The 17,932-nt window shown below is 41.0% G+C and overlaps 1 protein-coding gene across 3 annotated transcripts in view; it reads left to right on the top strand.

The window, feature by feature from the left end:
• The window catches only part of LOC126175426 (tetratricopeptide repeat protein 17), a 310,821-nt gene that overhangs the window by 119,276 nt on the left and 173,613 nt on the right, over positions 1-17,932 (top strand). For all 3 annotated transcript variants that reach the window (XR_007535560.1, XM_049922224.1, XM_049922225.1), the window contains exon 8: positions 12,905-13,041. Coding sequence is in view for 2 of the 3 variants with exons in the window: in XM_049922224.1 (XP_049778181.1) it covers positions 12,905-13,041 (137 nt within the window). In the remaining variant the exon portion in view is untranslated. The remainder of the gene's footprint in view (positions 1-12,904; positions 13,042-17,932) is intronic.

Here is a 17,932-nt window from a genome sequence, read left to right as displayed (position 1 = left end):
TTTCAGTTACTGAAATCACACATGAGAATACTCACCCCAAGTAGGTATGTTCCCTCTGTACTAATGTGTTAGTGGTATGGTGACAGCAGACCATCAGCATTGTTTCAGCTTCATTTTGTGGTCAGAGTAGATGTTGTTAAGATGCTTCTGTATGGAAATGTGGAAGTGAGCTGAAGTACCATCTTGTAGTAGCCACATTACCATTTGTACCACCACAAGCACATCCTCCAGTGGAGGATCAGGGTCATATGCTGGAACTGCAGACATTCTGTGCCTGTGAGATATTGTGGAAGGACAACAGTCCCAAGAGGTGGTCACCAGTGACTGTTATTTACATTGAGACCCTCTAGGATCATGCCAAACATACGATCTCACTTGAGCAGTCTCTCTGATCTTCCCCAGTTCTCTCATTTTTTTTCTCCACGGTGACTCTTTCAATCTTCAGTCCGCTTTGTCCCAGGTTTCTTTGTGACCCTGTTCTTTGACCTCACATTCTACTTCAGTATTTTGTGTCTGTGTGTTTTTCTGTCAGTTTGTATTGGATTGATTTGTGCTCTTTCTAGATCACGTTTGACTTGGGTGGGTTGTAACCTGCTGATGTGCTCATAGAAAGTTAACCTTCTTCTTCTGACATATGCTGCTAGGCTCTACATCTTCTCTGTGTTTTTACGAGCGAGTAATCTGTATTCCTCTTCTCAACATATAGCGGAGATACTGCACAACAAAAATACTATCAGAAAGTGAGCTTTCAGCCAGTTAGGCCTTCATCGGAAATAGACAAAACACACGCGCACTCGTCCACACACACACACACACACACACACACACACACACACACAAATGCAAATGGGAGAGAGAGTGAGAGAGTGAGAGAGTGGCGCACGCACATGCCTATCTGTGACTGCGCATCTCCATTATATGGTGAGTAGCAACTACTGTTTTCATCATATTGTTATGTTCCATCCTGGATTTTGCATTTTGTGCTCTTGTATTCTTCTTCTGCCAGATTTGGCCTGAAATTTTTTCTCATGATTTTGCATTCTTCCTTCAGTATGCTTTCCATGTTGCTTTTCATATAGTGTTTTGGTTGCATACAGTATATCAGGTTTTGTACTGTTATATAAAGATTGTTTGAAGACTTGTACTTGCAAAGAATTATTACTTTAATCCGTCATGCGTGAACCCACATTCTTACTCAAGATATTGTCATTCATAGAATACTGCCAGTATTAAAAAAAACTACACGAACGAAGTTCACTTTGAAGTTGCTCCATGTAATATCTGCAACTAATGTTGCCGAGTAGATCATACTGATAAACTGGCCATTCATAGTAAGTGCAAGTATGTATAAAAAAAGAAACAGTGCTGAAGGCAAAACATATTTTGAATACAGCTCAAACATAACTAACGGTGGAAATAGGGTCAGATCATAGGTACAAAGTGGAATAAAATAGGTCACCAATTTTTTACCTAAGTCAAGCCAGATGCAGAAGGTGCAGCTTGCAAGAGTAAACCTTCAGTATTGTTGGGTTCATCCATGATAGATTAATGTAATAATTTTTAGCAAGTCAAAGCCTTCAAGTCATCTTTGTATAATAGCACAAATTTTTAATATTTCAGTTTTTAAATGTGCTTGTTGCACCTGAAGATGCGTCTGTAAAACTGTGAAACTAGCAGCGTTATCAATTAAAATCAAGTTTCACCAGCTGTCAGTGGTGGGGGTGTTTTCATTTGTCATACAAGGAGACAATATGGCTGGCCAGTAATAATTATCTTCAGGAGATGAAATTCAGGAAACTATCTAATACACACAATTTCACAGATGGTAAAGTGATATATAGCATGTGCAGTGGTACTTGCTACCCGTTTTGGTGGCAGCTTTAAGCTAAGCACTCCTGGTGTTGTAATTTATATTCCTATTTTACACATATACATTATGATTTCATCATCCAACCCTATCTTTGTCTTCACTACCATTATTTTCCATTTGGTGTTGTTCCCTTTTTCCTATTTCAATGTTTTATGGTGTTTCATGTTTTTTCCTCAGTTGGTTCTTCTCTATTGTATGCTTACACTTTCTGTTTTATCAGTGGCTGCTAATTTTTGTTTATTTATTCTTCTGTACTTAGTCTGCTGTTCCCTTATTTTCTAATGGTTTTGGTGACAAGAGAATCAGTGCAAAGATGGATTGCGAACTCCACACTTCTCTGGATATGTGGCTGCGTCAATCTCCACAACTTCTTCTCCAAAGAAATAATGCTGGTTAGAGGAACTAACAAATATTCTCTCACTCACTAGAAATAACTCGGTAACATCATACTTTCAGTTCAGTTCAGGTATGTTTTCATCTCCACCATTTTCACATAAACATACAAATTCTTGTAAGTCAGCTACAACGACACCCGTTAGATACATTTAAACATAATCACAATTGCCTGGTTTTTTCCCCCCCTCCCCAACAGTCACATTCACTAACACAGCAAAGAATAGCATTTAATTACTCCGTGTCCTCTCCTACAGCGTCTGTGGCACTTGCAGCAAACACTTGTCGGTGCCTCTTGTCTGACGCAGCTCCTGTCTTCCCATGATAAATATCAATCCTGCACACACAGACATGTTTTGCGCAGTAAATAGGCTCTCTCTCACACTTATCTTTAAAATATTGCATGTTCGAGGAGCAGAAGGTCAAGTGGTTTGAGAATTTATGTGTAAATTCTCAAAGCACTACATTTCCCCCTCCTCAATTTCCCTTTCTTTTCATAAATCTTTGTACTCTATAGAGCAGGCTTCTGATTGTTGTTTTTCCACTAATTCTTTACTCTACTTTGTTTTTAGAACATAAGCCTCTGTTTATGATTTCATTCCGCATTACTCTTACTTATAAATCGTGAGGACTTTCTCTTCAGCTATAACCTTAAATTCCAGGCATCATAGACATTTAAATATTTCATCCTATTCTAATTTTTTGTGCTATTTTTTCTCAGTATCGACTAGTATCATTATTCATAGTAGTTTGTATTCTGGAGGAACTCTGGGTAAATGAAAGTGTTCTTTCCCACACTCATAAAACATAATAATGCTAGTGGTATATAGAATTCAAACTTACCAGAATAATCCCTATAAAATGTGTGACTTTTGTCGCGATGCTGTCCATTTCCCCTATTAGAACAGTACCTATACTTTACATATGTTACATATGGGTTGACCATATGAGTGCACTCCCTCCTTCCGTTTCGGTTGGTACACCCCTCTTGATTCCTATTTTCCTATGGTACAGGTCAATCCCCTTCTTGGTGCCCCTGTCTGCACAGTACAGGTCAGCCTTTCCTTTTTCAGGGTATACATGCCTTTCCCCCTACAATGCTTGACAGTTCTCCTCTTTTGATGTGTAAGATCATTGTTTGTGTAATCATATTTTTTGTGCGTGTGCGTAAGTGTGTTTGTATAGCCTGATTCTTCAGCCTACTTATATAAAATAAGTTGTAGGTTATTGGAAACCACGGAAAATAAGAAGAACTTCAGCGATAGAAGTATATGAATATGGAAAAAGGGAAAGATAGACTGGTACTCAGATGAGAAGTAAGAAAGGAAAAAGCAGAAATGGTTGCTAAGATTGAAGAAGAGAAAGAAGATAGCCCCAAAGACAGGAAACCCTTCTCACCGCCCCTTCTCCAGGATCCCTACTTTGCCGGTACGTGAATGAGAAGCCAGAAGAGGTATGGTGTTAAACGTCTCCTACAGAATGGACATTCTCACCTCCAATGGACATTCTCACCTCCACCGTTGAAGCTCTTGCCTCGTAAAAGTGCGATTTAGACAATTTTACTGTAACACCTTTTTCTTTAAACCATTTCAGAGTTTTACTCAAGGTCAGGCAATGCTCTTCCCAGATAGATGAGATTACGAGTATATCATCTACATATATTATTAAATCCTTTAACAATTCCCTTCCTAACGCCTCGTCCATTGCCCATATAAACACAGACACAGTTATTTAGCTTGAAGGGCAACACATTAAAATGATACGATTTCCCATCAAATAGAAATGCTATATATTTCTCTGATTCATGATGTAACCGAATTTGCCAATATCCAGCAGTCAGGCCCATCGTACTAAAATACTGTGCTTCGTCAAATTTGGACAATAATTCATCAATGTTAATGGGTCTGTCTCGTTCTGTCTCTATATGCATATTCAAAGTACGCACATCTAGTACCAACTTCACACCTCATGCAGCCTTTTTTACTACTACCAAGGGGTTATTCATGATGCTAGTGCTACATTCTGTTATGTTATTGTCAATCATTTTGTCAATTTCTTCCTTAACTGCTTCTTTTAAACTTACTGTATTGGATAAGCCTTACAGAAAAATGGAGTACTATATCTGATTTTAAATTTCCAGACTTAGTCACTAATACTACCTGGATGATCAGAAAATACCATTTCATATTCCAATAGAATTTTAGATAAATCTAATATTTGTTCACTGGTTAAAATTGGTGATTCATTTATTTTGTTTTGTATGTCAGCGTGTTGTGCCACCTGACTTAAGTTATCAATCACTGGTGACAATCATGCAGTAGCAGTTAACCTCAGACATCGACTCTCAGTTGCTTGTTTACTAATATAGCTGTCCGTCACAAACTTTACACAATATTTGTAGTCATCTTTTCCAAAATAAAGAAGATTCTCCTCAAAATTCAATACAACATTAAATTCTGATAGAAGTTTAGGCAAAATAGCATATCCCTAGTGATACTTTCTACTACTAAAAGTGTCTGACGAAATGGGATATTCTCAGTGTTGCAGTTCACCTGGGTCTTGTCTTTTACAACTTTGCTCTTGTTATAACTTCAAGTTGAACAAATACATTTCAAGGAAGATGCAATACATGAAAGTCACAGATCAAGTAAACAGAGTAAGACGTGTATACACGTTAACAGTCAAATCATAACTGAGTCCAAGTCTAGCGGCCACTGGCTGGTTGGCCGCTTAGGTGGCGCTGCTGCTGCGTGGCTGGCAGACAGTGCCGCATGTAGAGGACACGTGTAACTGCGCGGCAGCACTTTGTAAGATCAGCGAGTCACAGCACTTTTCCTCCCTTTGAATTTTTTGCACAGGTCTTGATGGAGGTGGCCTGTAGATTGCTAACGTCCATAGGTGTTGTTTGACTGGCCGTAAAGTCTCGAGGAGGAGGCTTCCCATACGGACGGAAGTGTCCCCGATGATAATGGGTCGAGATGACAGGAGACGTGGGTGTTGAATCTGCTGGGGCCCCATGCACCAATCTGCCCATTGCAGCAAGTCCGGTTGTTATAACAGGAGACATGGGTGATGTGTCCACGTCCGTAGGAGAAGGAGGCGAGTAGAGTTGCTCCGACAGATGATGGTCATCTGGTTCCTGCACGGGCACGTCTGCTGGTTGCGTCAGTTCTTGTGCTGGCACCGATATGATGGTGAGAGGACTGCGTTGTGAGTAATGAGAGATTCCGGTATCCCGAGTGTCAGATAGAGGCGAAGGTGTTGTAGCGACATCCGGAACAGGCGTTGCCGGCACATGAGGCCAGAGCTGGTCCGAATTATGCACTGCAACATCCGTGTCCATCTGGATTTCATACAGGCATTGGCAGAAGAATTCTGGAGTTTCCTCAGCTGAGCCTTAAATGTGTGGACCAGTCTTTCAGCCTCACCGTTTGACTGTGGATGGAACGGAGGGGCCGTGACGTGCATGACACCGTGACGGGCACAGAAATCTGCAAAATCGGAAGAGGTAAATTGCGGACCATTATCAGTAACAAGAGTAGAGGGAAGGACTTCCAAAGAGAAAATGTGAGCTAGACCATTGGTGGTTGCCACGGTGGTAGTCAACGTGCAATGGACAATGAGAGTAGGCGTCAATAATGAGAAGCCAATAAGTACAGAAAAAAGGTCCCGCGAAGTCAGCATGAATATGCTTCCAAGGCTTCTCAGGCGAAGGCCATGGTGACAAAGATGACTTCGGGGCGGCGGCCTGTGATGCACAAGGGCTGCAGGCAGCAGCCATGTGTGCGATTTCAGAGTCGATGTCGGGCCAGTACACATGACAGCACGCCAGAGATTTTGTGCGAGAGACACCCCAGTGCCCTTGGTGAAGGAGGTGCGAGACCGAAGCATGCAAAGACGCAGGTACCACAACATGTGGCGAAGCATTTTCGGTTGAAAGGAGGATAACACCATCCCTAGCCGGGAGGCGGTAACGCAAAGCGTAGTAGTTCCGCAATGGATCAGAAGTCTTAGCAGACGGACGATCTGACCAACCCTTCTGAATACAGCGGAAAACCCAGGAGAGGGTAGGGTCAGAACCCGTAGCAGCCGCCAGCTGTTCCCCGGTGATGGGGAACCCGTCCACAACCAGCTGCTCGGCAACATCTAGGTGGAAACACAAAAGTTCATCCCTATTGAATGCCAGATCAGGACCCATGGGTAGGTGAGAAAGTGCATCGGCATTCGCATGTTGAGCCGTTGGCTGGAAATGAATCTCATAATTGAAACGAGACAAGTAAAGAGCCCAACGCTGGAGGCGGTGTGCAGCCTTCTCAGGAAGTGACGTTGATGGATGAAACAAGGAAACAAGTGGTTTGTGATCCATGTTGTTGTTGTGGTCTTCAGTCCTGAGACTGGTTTGATGCAGCTCTCCATGCTACTCTATCCTGTGCAAGCTTCTTCATCTCCCAGTACCTACTGCAACCTACATCCTTCTGAATCTGCTTAGTGTATTCATCTCTTGGTCTCCCCTACGATTTTTACCCTCCACGCTACCCTCCAGTACTAAATTGGTGATCCCTTGATGCCTCAGAACATGTCCTACCAACCGATCCCTTCTTCTGGTCAAGTTGTGCCACAAACTTCTCTTCTCCCCAATCCTATTCAATACTTCCTCATTAGTTATGTGGTCTACCCATCTAATCTTCAGCATTCTTCTCTAGCACCACATTTCGAAAGCTTCTATTCTCTTCTTGTCCCAGCTATTTACCGTCCATGTTTCAGTTCCATACATGGCTACACTCCATACAAATACTTTCAGAAATGACTTCCTGACACTTAAATCTATACTCGATGTTAACAAATTTCTCTTCTTCAGAAACGCTTTCCTTGCCATTGCCAGTCTACATTTTATATCCTCTCTACTTCGATCATCATCAGTTATTTTGCTCCCCAAATAGCAAAACTCCTTTACTACTTTAAGTGTCTCATTTCCTAATCTAATACCCTCAACATCACCCGACTTAATTCGACTGCATTCCATTATCCTCGTTTTGCTTTTGTTGATGTTCATCTTATATCCTCCCTTCAAGACACCATCCATTCTGTTCAACTGCTCTTCCAAGTCCTTTGCTGTCTCTGACAGAATTACAATGTCATCGGCGAACCTCAAAGTTTTTATTTCTTCTCCACGGATTTTAATACGTACTCCAAATTTTTCTTTTGTTTCCTTTACTGCTTGCTCAATATACAGGTTGAATAACATCGGGGAGAGGCTACAACCCTGTCTCACTCCCTTCCCAACCACTGCTTCCCTTTCATGGCCCTCGACTCTTATAACTGCCATCTGGTTTCTGTACAAATTGTAAATAGCCTTTTGCTCCCTGTATTTTACCCCTGCCACCTTTAGAATTTGAAAGAGAGTATTCCAGTCAACATTGTCAAAAGCTTTCTCTAAGTCTACAAATGCTAGAAACGTAGGTTTGCCTTTCCTTAATCTTTCTTCTAAGATAAGTCGTAAGGCCAGTATTGGCTCACGTGTTCCAGTATTTCTACGGTATCCAAACTGATCTTCCCCGAGGTCGGCTTCTACTAGTTTTTCCATTCGTCTGTAAAGAATTCGTGTTAGTATTTTCCAGCTGTGGCTTATTAAACTGATTGTTCGTTAATTTTGACATCTGTCAACACCTGCTTTCTTTGGGATTGGAATTATCATATTCTTCTTTAAGTCTGAGGGTATTTTGCCTGTTTCATACATCTTGCTCACCAGATGGTAGAGTTTTGTCAGGACTGGCTCTCCCAAGGCCGTCAGTAGTTTCAATGGAATGTTGTCTACTCCGGGGGCCTTGTTTCGACTCAGGTCTTTCAGTGCTCTGTCAAACTCTTCACGCAGTATCGTATCTCCCATTTCATCTTCATCTACATCCTCTTCCATTTCCATAATATTGTCCTCAAGTACATCGCCCTTGTATAGACCCTCTATATACTCCTTCCACCTTTCTGCTTTCCCGTCTTTGCTTAGAACTGGTTTTCCATCTGAGCTCTTGATGTTCATACAAGTGGTACTCTTATCTCCAAAGGTCTCTTTAATTTTCCTGTAGGCAGGATCTATCTTACCCCTAGTGAGATAAGCCTCTACATCCTTACATTTGTCCTCTAGCCATCCCTGCTTAGCCATTTTGCACTTTTGTTGATCTCATTTTTGAGACGTTTGTATTCCTTTTTGCCTGCTTCATTTACTGCATTTTTATATTTTCTCTTTTCATCAATTAAATTCAATATTTCTTCTGTTACCCAGGATTTCTACTAGCCCTTGTCTTTTTACCTACTTGATCCTCTGCTGCCTTCACTACTTCATCCCTCAAAGCTACCCATTCTTCTTCTACTGTAATTCTTTCCTCCATTCCTGTCAGTTATTCCCTTATGCTCTCCCTGAAACTCTGTACAACCTCTGGTTCTTTCAGTTTATCCAGGTCCCATCTCCTTAAATTCCCACCTTTTTGCAGTTTCTTCAGTTTTAATCTACAGGTCATAACCAATAGATTGTGATCAGAGTCCACATCTGCCCCTGGAAATGTCTTACAATTTAAAACCTGGTTCCTAAATCTCTGTCTTACCATTATATAATCTATCTGATACCTTTTAGTATCTCCAGGGTTCTTCCATGTATACATCCTTCTATCATGATTCTTAAACCAAGTGTTAGCTATGATTAAGTTATGCTCTGTGCAAAATTCTACCAGGTGGCTTCCTCTTTCATTTCTTAGCCCCAGTCCATATTCACCTACTACGTTTCCTTCTCTCCCTTTTCCTACATTCGAATTCCAGTCACCCATGACTATTAAATTTTTGTCTCCCTTCACTATCTGAATAATTTCTTTTATTTCATCATACATTTCTTCGTCATCTGCTGAGCTAGTTGGCATATAAACTTGTACTACTGTAGTAGGTGTGGGCTTCATATCTATCTTGGCCACAATAATGCATTCACTATGCTGTTTGTAGTAGCTTACCCGCATTCCTATTTTCCTATTCATTATTAAACCTACTCCTGCATTACCCCTATTTGACTTTGTGTTTATAACCCTGTAGTCACCTGACCAGAAGTCTTGTTCCTCCTGCCACCGAACTTCACTAATTCCCACTATATCTAACTTTAACCCATCCATTTCCCTTTTTAAATTTTCTAACCTACCTGCCCGATTAAGGGATCTGACATTCCACGCTCCGATCCGTAGAATGCCAGTTTTCTTTCTCCTGATAACGACATCCTCTTGAGTAGTCCCCACCCGGAGATCCGAATGGGGGACTATTTTACCTCCGGAATATTTTACCCAAGAGGACGCCATCATCATTTAATCATACAGTAAAGCTGCATGCCCTCGGGAAAAATTACGGCCGTAGTTTCCCCCTTGCTTTCAGCCGTTCGCAGTACCAGCACAGCAAGGCCGTTTTGGTTATTGTTAGGAGGCCAGATCAGTCAATCATCCAGACTGTTGCCCTTGCAACTACTGAAAAGGCTGCTGCCCCTCTTCAGGAAACATACGTTTGTCTGGCCTCTCAACAGATACCCCTCCATTGTGGTTGTGCCTACGGTACGGCTATCTGTATCGCTGAGGCACGCAAACCTCCCCACCAACGGCAAGGTCCATGGATCATGTGATCCGTAACAAGATGAAATTTGGATCCACAGAGAAAAACACCAATCTTGAAGAGTATGAATAATGGCCACAGCTTCTTTTTCAATTTGAGAATACTTTTGTTGAGCATCCATGAGCGTTTTGGAGGCATAAGCAATGGGTTGTTTAGAACCATCAGAAAAATGGTGTGCAAGGACTGCACCGACCCCGTATTGAGAGGCGTCCATGGCAAGAACAAGATGTTGGCCAGGTCGATAAGTAGCCAGGTACGGGGCCTGTTTCAACATAGTCTTCAATTTCTGGAAAGCCGCATCGCATGACGCGGACCAGTGAAAAGGCACAGTTTTATGCAACAGGCGATGCAACGGCTAACCCCTGAAGCAGTTAGACGATCCAGCTCCCGTTTGACCTGATCACGTAGGGCCACAGGAATGGGCTGAGCCCGAAAAAACTTGGGCCAAGCAGTGGGTTTGGCTTCAAAGTCGTTTGCACGGCCTAACCCAGGAGAAAAAATGGTCGTAAATGTCGTCAACCAGGAATCCAATTGAGCATAAGGAATAGCATCAGAGACGATATTGTCAGAGACATCTATGGAGAACCCAAAAACGTGAAAGGCATCGAAACCAAGAAGATTCTCCACGTTACTATGGTCAACCACAAATATGGGAACAGTGCAAACGACAGATTTGTAAGATACCTCAGCATCAAATTGTCCCAAGAGAGAAATCCTCTGTTTATCGTAAGTCCGTAATTGCCTAGTGACGGGTAACAGGATTGGAGAACCCAACTGAAGATACATCTGAGAATTGATGATAGTGGCAGCAGAACCAGTATCCACCTGCATGCGAACATCTTAACCAAGTATTTGGACAGTGAGGAATAACTTCCCTGAAAGGGGAGAAGTACAATTGACAGACAACACAGAATCAGAATCAGCGTCACGTTCATGAACATCATGTATGCGGTCGGATTTGCAAACGGATGACACGTGACCCTTTTTTTTGCATTTGTGACACACGGCCCAACATTGTGGACAATCTTCTCGTGAACGTTTCGTAAAACACCGCGGACATGAAGGAAGTTGCCGTGGATTTTGCTGCAGTTTCTTAGAGGTGTGTTTACAGTTAGGCCGAGGCTGCGCTTGGGAGCATACTGCGGCCACGTCAGCCAGCGGGCACACGCCACACGCTTCATCAACATCGCACAGAGGTTGTATTTCCCCGACGTTGCCCCATGCCTCTATTTGCGCTCCAGCGGCGTGATAAATTTCAGAAGACTGAGTGATGGATAGGACTTCATCTAGAGACAGATTTGCCAAATGAAGGGCACGTTGCCTAACTTCTTTGTCAGGCGCTGATCGGATAATAGCATCCCATACCATGGAATTGGTGTAGGATTCTTTGTGAACTTCAGTAACAAATTGACACTTTCTACTGAGGCCGTGAAGTTCAGTAGCCCAAGTACGATAGGATTGATTCGGTTGTTTTTGACAACGATAAAAGGCAACATGAGAGGCCACCACATGCGTTTGCTTTTGAAAATAGATGGACAGAAGTGAGCACATTTCAGCAAAGGACAAAGACGCAGGATCTTTCAACGGAGCCAATTGCGACAACAACCGATACATTTGAGGTGAAATCCATGAAAGGAACAGAGACTTACATGTTTGTTCGTCCACGACGTGAAATGCCAAGAAGTGCTGTCGAAGACGTTTTTCGTAATCAGACCAGTCTTCCGCCATTTCATCATAAGGAGGAAAAGTAGGTAGAGACAACAACGAGAGACGCCCTGTGTTTGATGCCGCGGCAAAATCACGAATTGCATTTGTGAGAAGCATTTGCTGTTCTATGAGACCTTGCAATAGTTGCTCTAAAGTAGCCATGGAAACATGTGGGACAATGATGGAAAAGAAAATTCACTACCTTGTCACCAATTGTTATAACTTCAAGTTGAACAAATATATTTCAAGGAAGACGCAATTCATGAAAGTCACAGATCAAGTAAACAGAGTAAGACGTGTGTACACTTTAACAGCCAAATCATAACTGAGTCCAAGTCTAGCAGCTGGTGGCTGGCTGGCTGCTTAGGTGCCGCTGCTGCTGCATGGCTGGCAGACAGCGTCGCATGTAGAGGATGCGTGTAACTGCGCAGCGGCACTTTGAAAGATCAGCGAGTCACAACAGCTCTTTGTTCCAGTAATACCGACTATGTACACTCCTGTTACTGGTGATACCGGTAAGTGATATTTCGTTCGTAATGCGTTAAAGAAAACGCTAGAAATAAGTGACACTCCACTCCTGGAATCTATAAATACGTTAACTTCAAAATCTCACACTTGTCTTTAAAATATCGCGTGTTCGAGGGGGCAGAAGGCCAAGTGGTTCCAGAATTTACGTGTAAATTCTTGAAGCACTACAATTTCTGACTTCTCAACAGCTCTATATCCCACTGCTAACTTCTCAGATCTTTAAATCTCTTCTGTCATAAGCATTTAACTAGTAACATCTTAGTTTTAATTCTTATATGCTACTAGCATTTCATTGTTGATTTTCCTCTCATCGTTTATGACTGTCTGTTAACTTGCAGTCCTGGCTAGTTTTCCTACTTAATCTCATATTTCTCTTATTTCCTTCAACCCCTTCTTCTCTATTTCTAACATTTATGTACAAAAATTTACTTTTGTTGGCACATCACACACACACACACACACACACACACACACACACACACAGAGAGAGAGAGAGAGAGAGAGAGAGAGAGAGAGAGAGAGAGAGAGAGAGAGAGATGCGTGCATAGAGTTTTGTAGAGCCCCACGTATCAGAAGTGGTTGACAATTCCACGATATCTTGAGAGAATGCTTGCTTAGTTACATGTCTCTTCTCTTATCAAATATACAACACCTGCTTTGTGTACAGTAATGTGCATATGGTTAATCTGTGGTAGTGTTGAATAATACAATTAAAATCAGTTGTACATTTCTGTTTATTTCTTAAGCATGTCTAAATCTATAACTTTTTGTTAGCTCCAGGACGAGCATGTTTGCAGAAAATTGTGGATGGACATGCAGTTCTTAGCTGTGAAGTGAATGCTGAAAGCCAACTTATAGCCCAGAGTGTGACACTGAGTCTCCAGATGCTGCTGAAGAATGTTGAATTGCAGGTGGGTTTTGGTTAAGATAGGAATATGCTTCTACTTTCAGATTATAAAACTCTCTCCTTTTCCCTTTCTGCCTCCCCCCCTCCCCCCCCCCCCCCCCCCCGCCCCCCACACACACACGCCCCTCTCTCTCTCTCTCTCTCTCTCTCTCTCTCTCTCTCTTTCGCTTTCATAAATCTGCTACTTGAACAGAGGTGCTGGTTTTTTGTGAAAAATTTGCTATAGTTTGAAGTATGTGCACTATCTGCAGTCAAATAAATCAAACAATGGAAAATTTAGGATGGAATGTAACAATATATGACTTCGCTATGTGGTGAGTTGCAGTCAAATAAAAATAGAACGGTCTTCCTGTAGCTAAGTGCAACAGAAATGAGTGACAGAAATGCTACTATTCATAACTAGTGAACAGTCTGATTTTCCACATATTCTGTTTTCTTGGCTCTGCCTTGAACCAAACCTGTGTGACAACCCTGCCTGATATGGAAAGACAGTAACAAAATGATCAGTCGCAATCCCATTGGTTTTTTAATATTCTTGCATATCCAGATTTTTGCTATGAATTAGCCACCTTCAGTGCACTGACTGAGCTATAACCCAACAAACTTGCAGCAGTACATGCCACCATATGACTTCACTGGTGTACAGGCGGAAGGGAACATTGACTTGTGAGCCGTGTTTGTGGTAACTTGCTGATGTGATGTGCTCATAGAAAGTTGACCTTCTTTTTCTGACGTCAGACATTCTGGTTTTCTCTTCCACACTTCCTGTCAATCTCATTTTTTATACATCTGTATTCCATTCATTTGCTACATTTGTCTTGTTACATCAATTAAATTCAATTATTTTGTGTGTTATCCAATGGATTTCTACTGGGATTTGTCTTTTTGTTAATTTGAGCCTCTGTTGCCTTCACTTTTTCATCTCCCACAGCTACCCATTCTTCCTCTATTGCATTCATTTCATCTGTTTGGTCAATATTTTGTCTAAAGCTCTGAAACTCTCAACAACCTCTGGTTCATTCAACTTATCCAGAATACATGTCATTTAACTCCCTCTTTTCTGAAATTTCTTGAAGTTTACACTGCAGTTCCAAAACCTTCTACTGTTTCTAGGTTTCTTTAGCTTCTTCCATGATACTTAAACCAAGTGTTAAATGTGATTAAATTGTGCTCCATGCAAAACTATATCAGGTAGCTTCTCTTTTCAGTCCTTTACACAGGCCATATTCTCCTACTGGTTGTCCCTCTCTTCCTTTTGTACTGTGGAATTTCAGTTTCCAATCATGATTAAATTTTCATTTCCTTTATTGTATTCTACATTTTCTCAATCTCCTCATCATCCTTGGAATTAGTAGGCATATAAACTTTTAGTACTGTGCTGGGTATTGACTTTGTGTGTTTTGGCTATTATAATTTATTCACTAAGTTGTTCATGGTAATTCACACGTGTTCACATTTTCTTATTCATTATTAGATCTACCCTGGATTTGCACCTCTTGGATTTTGTGTTGATAATCCTGTACTCACAGGACCAAAAGTCCTGTTCTTCCTGGCATCCCCCTTCATTAATTCTTGCTATACTTCAATCTATCGAGTTCCCTTTATCAATTCTCTAAACATCCTATGCAGTAAAGAGGTCTAAAATTCTATGTTCTGACCACTAGAAAATTACTTTTGTTTTTCGTGATGATAACATCTTCCTTAATTGTCCTCACTCTAAGTTCAGAGTGGATCACTATTTTATGTACAGAATACTTTAGTCAGGAGGATGTTGACATCATTAAACTATTCAGTAGAACTGCATATCCTCAGAAAAAAATAAATGTTGTAGTTTCCCTTTGCTTTCAGTCGTTCGCAGTATGGGCATAGTAAGTCCATGTAAACTAACATTGTCAAAAATGTTACCACTGCCACTACTGAGCAGGGTGTTTCATTTCGTCAGGATCTGTAAGCTAGTCTGGCTTCTCCATTAGTACACTATCAATGTGGTTTCACATACATTAGAGCTATCTGTATTGTTGTGGCATGCAAGCCATACCATTGGCATGAGGTTAATTGTTCATAATGATGGTGGATTATTTTTATTACTCATTATGTGATAAACATACTTGAATTAACATTAAAAAACACAAATTTTATTGAATGGACTCAGTGTTCAAGCCATAAAAACATGCTGTAAAATTAACTTACTTTCAAAAAGTTATACATGTATTTGATGTAACTCTTTACAGCATTTTCAATGGGACTTTGATCTTTATAGTATTGAGTACCAATTTTGAAATGTAAATGTGTTTGTAAATTGCCAAAGGACAAAAACATAATTTTGACTAATACAGATAATTCATAACTGGCAAAGAGGATTCAGGATGATGTGTCAGGGTATTATGTGCTGAGTATATGCCATATAAGAGCGTTTTTCATTTGTCATTGCCTTAATTACTGTTTAGTGTAGGGTTCACTGACTTGTGCTTATGGAGATCTATTATTTGGTGTTTCACGTGGTTTAGAGAAATCACACTTTTAAACATCAGTTAATAATGATAGAACAATGGAAAATCCAGGATGGAATAATGACATATTATGAAAAGAATGGTTGCTGCTCACCATATAATGAAGATACTGAGTCACAGATAGGCACAACAACAAAAATGTTATTTTCTGTACCTTCCTGTACCACATGAACTTATACCTCATCCTACAAAACCCTCCCCACCCCCCCACTCCTTCTCCTCTCTATTCCAGTTCACACATACCAACTTCACCTAACCTAGTCACATCTGCTGTCCCCCTTCTTCACACTTATTCAACCACAGACCTGCAACCAATATTACAGTCTTTTTATTGACTTTTTCTTTGATCTCATTGTGTTTTCACATTGATTTCAATTGGTTTTCCCCTTTTATTATTGACCTACTCCCTTATATTTCATCTTGATCTTGTTTCGCCATTCTTCATGTGTTTCAATCCTTTTTGTGATTTTTCCCATGTGTTTTGCTGTATTTTTGCAGGTTTTTTGGATGTATTCCTACATTATTTATGTATTTTTACACCTTTTTATCATCCACCATGGATCATTGCTCCTTCTGTCTATGTTAAAACAGAGTTTCCTTATCCATAGCCAAGCCAGAACAATCTCCCACATACTATTTCTGCATTGTTGCTGGGCTAATGGAATCCCCGCTCCCCCTCCCCCCAAATGGCTTTACCATCAAATTACCCATCTCTGGCTGCAACCCCTCCTTTCACAGTGACCTCCATCTGTTCAGATTCAGCCAGTCCTAACATGGTCCTGTGAAACCATTTCAAACAGTCCCAAAGCTACTTGCAGTATCTCCTCTCCAACTGTAAAATTTTGCTGCTATGCAATTCCAAATTCCTGGACCCCATATCACACACTGAACTGTTGCCCTCCAGGAACTAGAGCAGCATACACAACGCCAACTCAAAAAACTTTCCATCCTGTTCACATCCAACTCTCGGCTTGGACTACCACCATCCATTACATTTACAGCAACCTCAGACCTCACCTGCATCACCTCATAGCTGACAAACCCTGTCTTGCAGACCTACTACATTTACCTTCCCTCCAACCACCATACAGAATGCAGAACCTAAACAGACCTGAAACACAGCAATGAACCTTTCCTCCAAAAGCCTTATCTCCACAGAAGTATCAGTCCTTTCCAAAGGCCTCACCCTTCATCCCACTCCAAAATTCAGTCATATAGGACTTGTTAAGGATCTCTCCTTCTCCCGGTCCCTATAGTGGAAACACTTCTTCGCCATCCACCGTATCAGTCTCAACCAAAGACCAATACTTAACCCTCCCTGATTCAGTACACTCTTCCATCAAACCATGATCCACCCCACTGCCTCCTAATCACTCCCTGTTAACTTGCCAAAATTTCTTAACCTCGAACCTTGCCTCACCATCATTCCCCAAATCCCTGAGCATGCAAGCTAATCTTACATCTGCAAGAAACAACCACAAGCCACTATCTAGAAACTGATCCCAATACGATACCGTATTTACTCGAATCTAAGCCGCACTTTTTTTCCAGTTTTTGTAATCCAAAAAACCACCTGCGGCTTAGAATCGAGTGCAAAGTAAGCGGGAGTTCTGGAAAATGTTGGTAGGTGCTGCCACAACTAACTTCTGCTGTCAAATGTATGTAGCGCTACACAGGCATGCTTTGCAGGCACAAAGTTAAATACAGGAGCCAAAACCTTTGCGTCAGTAAATAAATAAAAAAAAAAAAAAAAAAAAAAAAAAAAAAGTGGAAGACGAGCTTTTTTCTTCGCCCCGAGTTTCGACCACTGCATTTTCATATATTATCCAACGAAGTAAATACAATTTCCGTATTGTGCATCTTAGAATGTAGCAGCATTTCAATGTACTACGAAAATCCGACTGGCAAGACTGTTTGGGATGTTTGTCAATATGACCAACTCTACATTCTGAATTTTTTCCTACCTGTGACAACAGATGGTTGCTAATAGGAACTATTATGAATTGTGAATCACATGCAGTATTCTCTTCACTATAAGAATAATATGAATATAAACATTTGGCATGTATTCTTTCGTGTTTGCTGCTATCTTATTTAAATCCTGTCTGCCTAATAAACTATGATACTAGAGTGAGACAACAGCAAATGCGGAAGAATATACATATCATGTCATGTTTATATTCGTATTATTCTTATGCCTAACAGTGATACAGTCAGAAATGAAGAACGGCAATTGACTAGATTTTTAAATCTACGATGACTAATTTCTGTGCAGAATGTAATGTACTAAAGAGGCATCTGCAAAGATTTTCAAATGGAGAAAAATTTTCGCTGAACTCTCATTCAGAAGATCTTCTATCATATGCAGTCTATTATTTGGTTCTT

The sequence above is a fragment of the Schistocerca cancellata genome, chromosome 3 (genome assembly GCF_023864275.1).
Source record: "Schistocerca cancellata isolate TAMUIC-IGC-003103 chromosome 3, iqSchCanc2.1, whole genome shotgun sequence".
In the NCBI taxonomy this organism is placed as follows: Eukaryota; Metazoa; Arthropoda; class Insecta; order Orthoptera; family Acrididae; genus Schistocerca; species Schistocerca cancellata.
Note: the sequence above shows the minus strand (reverse complement) of the source record. Positions and strands in the feature narration are given on the sequence as shown.